Source organism: Corylus avellana, chromosome 3 (genome assembly GCF_965113065.1).
Source record: "Corylus avellana chromosome 3, dhCorAvel1.hap1.2, whole genome shotgun sequence".
Taxonomy (NCBI): domain Eukaryota; kingdom Viridiplantae; phylum Streptophyta; class Magnoliopsida; order Fagales; family Betulaceae; genus Corylus; species Corylus avellana.
The window spans coordinates 22,898,957-22,908,661 of NC_142492.1; the positions used below are offsets into that span (position 1 = coordinate 22,898,957).

General features: G+C 36.2%; 2 protein-coding genes across 2 annotated transcripts; one reads left to right on the forward strand and one right to left on the reverse strand.

Annotated features, from left to right (window-relative positions):
- The first annotated feature begins 2,206 nt into the window (after nucleotides 1–2,206).
- LOC148586956 (uncharacterized) lies at nucleotides 2,207–3,269 on the forward strand. The gene is made up of 2 exons (XM_088514419.1): nucleotides 2,207–2,650; nucleotides 2,895–3,269. The coding sequence occupies exons 1-2, from the start codon at nucleotides 2,207–2,209 to the stop codon at nucleotides 3,267–3,269; spliced, it is 819 nt and encodes a 272-aa protein (XP_088370545.1).
- Nucleotides 3,270–6,751: 3,482 nt separating this feature from the next.
- LOC148586957 (uncharacterized) lies at nucleotides 6,752–7,558 on the reverse strand. Its single transcript, XM_088514420.1, has one exon. The coding sequence runs from the start codon at nucleotides 7,556–7,558 to the stop codon at nucleotides 6,752–6,754; it is 807 nt and encodes a 268-aa protein (XP_088370546.1).
- Nucleotides 7,559–9,705: the final 2,147 nt, after the last annotated feature.

Below are 9,705 nucleotides of genomic sequence, written 5' to 3' on the forward strand. Positions count from 1 at the left end.
AAACTACTAGTCATTTGTAATTTGGTCCCCTAATATCCAAAATGTGATAAAATAGCTCCCCAAACTACCAATATTTTGCAATTCGGCCACTCCGTTAGGCGGCACTGTTAAAATGGATGGAAAAGTTAAAATGACGTCGTTTTGTTGAGATAAAGTTACTGAAATGCTCTTTTTAGAAGAAAAAAATAAAATTAAAAAAAAAAAAAAAACCAACTATACGTCGTCGTTTTGCTTTCAAGCAACAAGTCCCCTTCAACAAAAAAGTTGTTGTGTTGATTTGTTTCTCAAGCAAAGAACCCATTCCGGCAAATAACCCCCTATCCAGCAAAGAACCAAGAATCCCAGTAGCTATTGGATCTTCTTCGTCAGTAACTTCAAAGATTCACGTGCTTCTTGTTCATTTCAAGATTCCACTTTGATTTCAGCAAATGAGGCGAAGTGAAGTGACGAACTGAAAATGGCATTAAAAACTGAAATCGGATGAAAGGTGCTCTTTCATTTGCTGAAATCTGTTGAATTTTGAAGGAGTTGGCCTGCTGAAATCAAAGTGAAATCTTGAAAGGAACAAGAAGCACGTGAATCTTTGAAGTTGCCGACGAAGAAGATCCAATAGCTGTTGAGATTCTTGGTTCTTTGCTGGACAAAGGGGTTATTTGCCGGAATGGGTTCTTCCCTTCTTTGCTCGAGAAACAAATCAACACGATGACTTTTTTGTTGAAGGGGGTTTGTTGCTTGAAAGCAAAACGACTACGTATAGTTGGGTTTTTTTTTAAAATTTTATTTTTTCTTCTAAAAATGGTATTTCAGTAACTTTATCTCAACAAAACGACATCATTTTAACTTTTCCATCCATTTTAACAGTGCTGCCTAACGGAGTGGCCAAATTGCAAAATATTGGTAGTTTGGGGGGCTACTTTATCACATTTTGAACATTAGAGGGCTAAATTTCAAATGACTGGTAGTTTGGAGGGCCATTTTATATTTTTCCCTATTTTTTTCTCTTGGTGAAAGAAATGGGAGAAAAGAGAAAACAATTTTAATCATTTTTTTATTCATTTGGTGAGTGAACGGTACTCACTATTAATATTTCACAGCTGTTTTTTTTTTTTTTCTCAGCAAATTAGTGAGGCTGTAGGATTAATGGTTTTTATGATTTTTTTTTTTTTCACCAAATTGGTTCGACAAAATAGCCAAAAAAAAAAAAATAAATAAAGTTTTGGTGGGCTTCTCTCTAAGGCTAACAAAAAGACAAAAATAACCCTAAAACAATTTCAATAAGACAAAAATATCTTTATAAATAAGAAAAAATAAATAAAACAAAAAATTAAAAAATAAACAAAAATAAAATATTATTTTTTAAAAAAATAAAAAATTTATTAGAAATTGATTATTATTTTTATTTTTATTTTTATTTTGTTAATATGTTTAAAAATAATAATTAAAAAAATTAAAAACAATCCTTATAAATTGGTTTTTCTTTTTTCTTTTTTCGTTTTATGTTTATTTTTATTTTTTCTATATTATTTTTTTAAAATTATTTTTTTTATAAAAAATACCCACATAAATTGGATTTTCTTTTCTTTTCTTTTCTTTTCTTTTCTTTTTTAAAAAATAAATTACTATATATTTGTAACAAAATATTTTATTTTATTTTTAAAAGCATATCGTTATAATTTTTTTTTCTTTTTCATTTTTAGTTCTTTAGTTTTTATAAAAATAATTTGAAGAATTTTTTTTTTTTTTTTTTAATTTTATGAAGTGTAGTTTTGTTTGTCTGAAGGACATTAACATTTTGTTTTAAAAGGGACATTGACATAGTTAAATTAGTTTGATGCACTAGACAAAGCCCAGCTGGTTCACAGAACAGACATTCAGACGCACAAAGTCCTTTACACCTCATTGTCCCCAAACAACGTTAAACTCGTTGCTCCAGTGACATGTGCTAATCCAATCCTATAAATAGAGGGACGGCTAATCTTCTCATTTAAAGCCATTTTCTTACTTTTAACTGTCCGGACACACTATCGCCTCTCCTAGAATGGATTAGAGTTTGAGGGATGCTGCTGAGCAAGGAAACATCGATGCCCTGTACGGATTGATACGGAGGGATGTAAAAGTTTTGGATAGGATCGACGAGTTACCGTTTGTTGAGACTCCTTTACACGTAGCTGCAGCTGCGGGGCACACTCGATTTGCCTCGGAGATCATGAGGTTAAACCCGTCATTTTCTAAGAAGAGTAATGAAGATGGCTTTTCCCCTGTGCACCTTGCTTTGCAAAATAACCAAACCGAAGTGGTGCGCCAGCTACTTGATGTTGATGAAAACCTTGTTCGTGTTCAAAGAAAAGAGGATGTAACTCCTTTGCATTATGTTGTTCAAACAGGAAACCTTCATCTTTTAGTTAAATTTTTATATGTTTGCCCCAAATCTATTAAAGATGTTACAATTCGAAGATATACTGCTTTTTATATTGCTCTGAAAAACAACCAGGTAGATGCTTTTAACATCCTTATGAAATGGTACGAGAAGACCAGGTTTAATAATAAGTTTGCCTCACGTAACAAACAAGACAAATATGTCTTATTGTCGGGGGTAGGGAACTTGCTGAATTCGAAGGACGAGGAAGGCAACACTTTGTTGCACATTGCAGTATCTCAAAATCAACCCCAGGCGTGGTCTCTCCGCTCATGGTTCTATTAAGAAATATTGAGTCAGTGTTTTAGGGGTCTATTTTGTTGCTCGAAGTAATGATATATTAAGGATTTAATTTTAGGAACATGCTAAAAATTGACTTCAAATGATTTTTTTTTTCTTTAATTTGTAACATTACCTTATTGTATGTTGTCCATTTTAAAGTGAGGGATTACTAATTGTGCATGACTGCGTCATACAGGTTGTGCGGCGCTTATTGAATAATGTTGGAGTTACAATAAACTCTGAGAATTTAGAGGGTTGTACCATTTGGCAAGAGCAAAGGCCAATCAGCAGTGAGATGAGGCGTATGCTACATCTTGCTAGAGTAGTTTTACGTCTTTCTCCTAGTCGTAGAGCTATTACTCATGAAGTTTACCTCAGATCTAACTTTGTTCGTGATTTTCAGATGTTTATGCTTTGTCTACAAATGGGTATACCTAATGAGTTGCGTAGTATCTTGTTGGTAGTTGTGGTGCTTTATTTAACAATCAACTTCCAATTGGTACTCACTCCCCAGGAAGACTTTGGTAAGATAACTGTGATCCTCAACACAATCCGGTCGATAATTGCATAGTCCCACACCAGGCAGGGAAGGTAATCATGGATGAATACTATTTCCACCTACTTTATACTATGTTTAATGGTACCAGCTTTGCTGTAACAATGGCCCTATTAGGCGTACTCCTCCCATGGAGTAGTCCTCTTAGTTTAGTTTTCCTAATACCCATGTTTCTCCTCTTTTTATGCTATATGCTTGCAATTGAAATCGTGACTCCATCTTCATTTAGTAAACTAGATCATTGTTGGTGGTGAAGTTCGTCTGTCCTGTTTTCGTTGTTTTTAAGTGGCACTTTTTTCGAGAGCTACCAATAACTTGTAGAGGATTCCCTTCTTGCCCAAACTTTACGTTGAACCGGTGAAGTAAGGTGCAAACGAAGCAGTTGGTTAGTTGGCTGGTGAAAAAAGATTTCATGGAAAAGATCAAAATTATTTTCTATGCATGCTTTCACCTTTTATCAGGAAGGTTATTGTATTTCATTTCAGTTTTGTCAATATCTCTTTGTAATCCAAGACTTTATGACATAGACAATTTCTTTTACATTCTGTTTCTCCTTCTAACAAAATACTTAGAAAGTAATGATTGTACTCCAAAAAAATTATCACAAAATCTCTCCATGGTCGTGGAGGGCCATATATGGACCCCATTCCGGTGGTCATAGGGACTGGGGAGCCATGGAGCCCATGGTGAGAAATTGAAGAAAAATGAAAAAGAAAATGCTTTGTAGTTGGTTCAAGCATAAGCATTCACAAAAAATAAATAAATTAAAAAAAAAAAAAAAAAAAAAGGCATAAGCATTTTCTCTACCGGGCCTTGATCTAAAAAGAGCCTAGCTTGGCCCAAGCTACTAGGCCCTAAATGAAGGCCTGGCTCGGCCTGAACTGTCAGGCCCTCAATGGGGTTTTTGACTTGCCCAAAACCCAAGCCGTGGCTTTGAATTATCTAACTTTTAAATAATTACAAAAATATAATTTGACTTGCCCAAAACCCAAGTCGTACAGGACCGGACGTTTGTAGTTGTCTAGTTTGTTTTCCTTCTGGAAATTGTTATGGTTGGTTTCTAGCATTTTTATATGCTGGAGTGTTTGTTTGTACAAATTGATTTTCATCATTACGAAATTACCCATTCAGTCAAAAAATAAAAAATAAAAAACTTATATATAATTATAAGTACGTATCTTTACTATAAAAAAAAATATGAATAATCATAAAATTTTAGATAGTTTTAGAAAATTATAAATCAATAGAGAAAAAATTTATAATAATGTAATTAGAAATATGTATATATATTTCAAAATTAATTCTAAGAAATTCATAGATTTTTTTTTTTTTTTTTTAAAAAAAAATTATGTATAAGTATAAATAACTTTCCGTAATGATATGTAATTATTGATAACCATTAATAATTCAGTTATAATTATTAGTAGTTATAACAAATTATATATAATTACAAAACTAATGTATAGTAATAAATTATATTAATTAGTTTAATTACAAAACTAAGGAGATAGTCTCAAAAAAAAAAAAAAAAAATGGAAGGAGATAGGATAAACAAGTGACCCAGCATTCTTAATGAGCCGTATAAAGCAGTTACAAAAATAAAATGAGCACAGATTAATGCAAATATATTTGAGCCCCCATTAGGAAATGGAAACAGCCATCCAAAAGAGTCTAAAGTGGTAAATGCAATGTCAAAGTCCAAATCAGATACTGGAAAAAAGAAAATAAAATAAAATAAAAAATAAAAGACACCAACACAAAGTTTTGAAAAAAAGGTCTTCACAATTGGATCTAACCATAAAAGTATAGGCAGACATAAACCCAAAATAAAAAACAACAGAAAATACAAAAACACAACAAATTAACCAGCAATAGCTTGAGCATGAAAGACGGAACACATTAGCCAGAATACACATTAGCCGGAATACGGAAGACGGAATACTAACTATTGTTTATTTATTTACATATTTCCCTGTACAAAATAACAACTCGCATATAGCAAAACTACTCAGATTACCAATCAAGGTTGTACTTTTTGATGTTAGTTCAAAATTATTTTTCTGTTATGAAATGTGTTTATAAGAATATTAGTTATTTGATTGTTATTTGATTACAGTAGTTATTTGATTGTAAACTACAATATGTTTTAATAGTTATTTGATAATTATAGTCTAAGTTGTTATTTGATAATTATAGTCTAAAGTGGTTTTTAGTTCATTCTACAAGAAAAATGGTCATTAGAAAGTCGCCGCTAATGAGGGGGGTCATTAGCACAGGAAGTACCTGTGATTTTCATAAAGAGTAATTTTAGAAGGCCTACTTGTGTTCTACTTGTATCCTACTAAGAATGATGCGGCTATTAAAATCACCATTTGATCAAAATTCAATAATGATCAATCACAAGCACAATGGTGATTTTAATAACCACATCATTCTTAGTAGGACACAAGTATGTCTTCTAGAATTACTCTTAACGAAAATCCACATCACTGACACGTGGACCAATTAATTTTTGACACCTGTCATAAGTGCCAAGTCGTTAGCTATGACTAGATATGCATCCTGCCACTTAATTTAAAAAAAAAAAAAATCCACTTAATAAAGTAAAAAGACTGGTTTTTTTTTTTAAAAATATATATATATTAACATTAAAAATTAAAATTGAACTCCTTGAATTAAAACATAACCCATTAAACAGAATCATTCATTTCAAGTTCTTTCAACGCCAAAGCCAATATCTTATACATCCTTCAACGCTAAACCCTAAGCTCCGGCGACGAAGGTCATCTCTAGGCGAAATAGTCTCTGGCCATGAACCCACACTCCGGCCACGAAACTTCCTCCCCAACCCACCGTTCTTTTATGGCCAAATCATCGTACCAACCCACTGTTTTTCCATGGCCAAATCTCGAACGAAACCAACCCACAATCTTCGACGAACCCAAAAATACCGTTCTTCCACAATCAGACACCTTGTAGTTTTATACAAAGCAAAATTAATAGAAATACCAAAGTATTATAAAAACTTAAAAACTTCCATAAAAACTTCTCTATACTCTTAGCCATTATATTCACTAAAGCCTCCACTTCCACCGACTTTGTGAAATAATTCACAGCTACTACTGCAAATCGAACACACCCCTTTTCATGAGGTATTGGTCCTACTATATCTACCTCCCATTGCGAAAAGGGCTATGGTAAGGAGACTGAGCTTAATTCCTCCGGGGGTTGCTTGGTAATGTTAGCGAAACGGTGGCATTTGTCGCAATTTCTGACCATCTCTACCGAGTCCCTGGTGATGTTAGGCCAATAGAAGTCTGCTCGAAGTGCCTTATGTGCCAACATCCTTGCGCTTGAATGACTTCCACAAATACCTTCGTGAATCTAACGAAGTATATAATTACCTTCTTCCTTGGAAACGCACTCCAGAAGCGGTAACATGAAACCTCGTTTGTATAAGATTCCATTTACCATGGTAAATCTAGCAACTTTTTTCCTTAGCTGGATAGCCGACTTTTTTTTTCTGATGGGAGAATTCCTCTCTCCAGATACTCCACCACTTCCTTCTGCCAATCCGGGACCGAGACTACCTTGGTTATGGTAGGTCGGTATAGAGTTTGGACTGGCTCTTCCGATTCTCCCACAGATTCCTCTGTCGATGCTATCCGAGCAAGGTGGTCTGCTCTTTCATTTTCTTCCATTGGGATTTTTACAATGCAAAACTTCTTGAAAGAATTCTGTAAGTCCTGTACTTTTGACAAGAATAGCTTCATTTTCTCCTCTTTGGCTTCAAATTCCCCATGGATATGCCCAACAATTACTTGAGAGTCACTTCGTAGCTCAATAAACTCGGCTCCCATCTCTCGGGCCAAGCCGAGTCCAGCTATTACGGCCTCGTATTCAGCTTCATTGTTGGTAGTTCTAAACTCCAACCTTATGGAACTGTGTAGCTCTTCTCCTTCTGGGGTGATTAATATCACCCCAGCTCCACCATGTCTTCTTGTGGATGACCCATCCACATAAACTACCCAACTTTCGTCCCTCGGCCATTGTTCTGCATCTAGCAGATTAGTAAATTCTGTTAGAAAGTCTGCCAATGCCTGCCCCTTGATGGAGTTCTGAGGGAGGAATTCGATATCAAACTCTCCAAGTTCAATTGCCCAGTTGGCCAGTCTTCTGGATAAGTCTAGCTTGCGAAGCACCTTTCTGAGAGGGTATTCAGTGAGAACCTTTATCGTGTGAGCTTGGAAGTATGGTTGGAGTTTCCTTGACGCTATAGTAAGAGCGAAGGCAAGCTTTTCCATTTGGGGGTATCTCTCCTCAGCCCCTTTCAGTACTCGGCTGATAAAGTATAGGGGCTTCTACACTCCTTCCTCTTCTCGTACAATGGCTGCACTTACTGCCGTTGGAGAGACAGCTAAGTATAAATACAATACTTCTCATGGGATTGTTCGACTTAGCAAAGGTGTGTTGACTAAATACTTTTTTAATTCTCCAAAAGCTTCCTCGCATTCATCAGACCATTCAAAGGACTTTCTCTGGATTTTAAAGAATGGCAGACACTTATCGGTTGACCGATAAATGAATCGGTTAAGTACTGCCATTCTACCTATTAATTATTGGAGTTCCTTCGCATTCTTTGGAGACTGCATATCCAAAACTGCTTGGATCGTTTCTGGATTAGCTTCAATTCCTCGGTTTGACACCATATAGCCGAGGAACTTTCCTAAGGATACCCCGAATGCACACTTCGCAGGATTTAGCTTCATTCTGTACGCTTTCAACGTTTCAAACGTTTCATGTAGGTCAGCTATATGGTCCTGTGGTAATGTATTTTTGACTAACATGTCATCCGCGTACACTTTCATGTTCTGCCCAATCTGCTCTCGGAATATTTTGTTTACTAGTCTCTGGTAGGTCGCCTCTACAATTTTTAGACCGAAGGGCATGACCTTATAACAGTACAAGCCTCGATCAGTAATAAACACAATCTTCTCTCTGTCTTCTGGGTGCATGTAGATCTGGTTATAAGCAGAAAAGGCATCCATAAAACTGAGTAAACCATACCCAAAAGTTGAATCGACTAGTGCATCAATGCGGGGCAGAGGAAAGCTATCTTTCGGACAAGCTTTGTTAAGGTCGGTGAAGTCTACACACATTCTTCACTTCCCATTGGATTTTTTAACCAATACTACACTGGCTAACCAAGCGGGATAGTGTACTTCTTCAATAAACCGAGCTCTGAGTAGCTTTTCTACTTCTTCAGCTATCACCATGTTTCGATTAGGAGCAAACTTCCTTCTCTTCTGCTTCACTGGTTTCATACTTGGATCCATATTGAGCTGGTGAAGTATGTCTTTAGGGCTAATGCCTGGCATATCTTCGTGCGTCCACGCAAATACCTCCAAGTTCTTTTTTCAGAAAAGTGACAAGGCCTTCTCAGACCTTCCAGGAGAGTTGAGACCCGACCTTCACAACTTTGCCGTTTACTACGAACACATCTTTTAGCATCTCGGTAGGTTCGCCCTTCAGTTCACCTTCCTTTCTACTTTCCACGATACTAACTGTCAAAGGTGTGGCTTCTGAAGGCTTCTTCAAGGAAGTGATGTAGCACTTCCTCGCTGCAGTCTGGTCACCCTTGACCTCTCCAACTCCTCATTCTCTCGGGAACTTCATTTTCAAATGATAAGTTGAAGTTACGGCCTTCAACTTATTCAATGCCGGCCAACCGATTATTGCGTTGTAAGCAGATGGTCGGTCGACCACCAAGAAGTTTACCATGACAGTTGACTGCTTGGGAGCCGTTCCTCGATAAGTGCTAAAATATTCATATTTTCAGCCCTTATCTTACATGTTTTAATCATTTGGTTTTGGTTAATTATGCCATTTTACTTCCTTTTTGTGTTTTTCATTATTTTACAGGCTTTTGGAAGAAAATGAAGTAAAACTAGGAGATTTGGGTTCAAAAATGAGAAGATGGAAATTTGAAACTCCCAGGTACTGCAATCAATCGCAGAGTACCTGCGATCGAGCGCAACATCAGAGAAGACACTGCACGAGCCAGGCCAGGAGCGATCCAACGGAGGCCAAAAGAGGCATCGATTGCAGACGTGCGATCGAGCGCACACGGGCTGCGATTGAGCGCACCCGTGCGCAGGAGGCATCCCAAGTGGCAACTATAATGTCCCTATTTCCATATTAGGGTTTTTCCAACTCCAAATTGTAATAGGATTGAAACCCTACGAAATCCCTAGGGTTTACTACTTTTCCAAGGACTTCTAAAGCCTATAAATAGACTCTTAAGCCTTTAGAAAAGGGAGGCTTGGAGGAAGAGAAGGATAGGAGTTGTCAAGTTCAAGTCTCGGGTTTATTCTTTTCTTTTCTTTGCTTTTATTTTATGAAGATGTTTAACATAAATTCTCTGTGTAGCTAATTTACTTAGTAGGGCTAG

What these genes read in the sequence shown, in the direction of transcription:
- LOC148586957 (XM_088514420.1), bottom strand. Translation starts at nt 7,558, where the DNA reads ATGGAAAAGCTTGCCTTCGCTCTTACTATAGCGTCAAGGAAACTCCAA.
- LOC148586956 (XM_088514419.1), top strand. Translation starts at nt 2,207, where the DNA reads ATGAGGTTAAACCCGTCATTTTCTAAGAAGAGTAATGAAGATGGCTTT. An exon ending in ACACTTTGTTGCACATTGCA is followed by an intron (nt 2,651 to 2,894) that starts GTATCTCAAAAT and finishes TGCGTCATACAG; the next exon opens with GTTGTGCGGCGCTTATTGAA.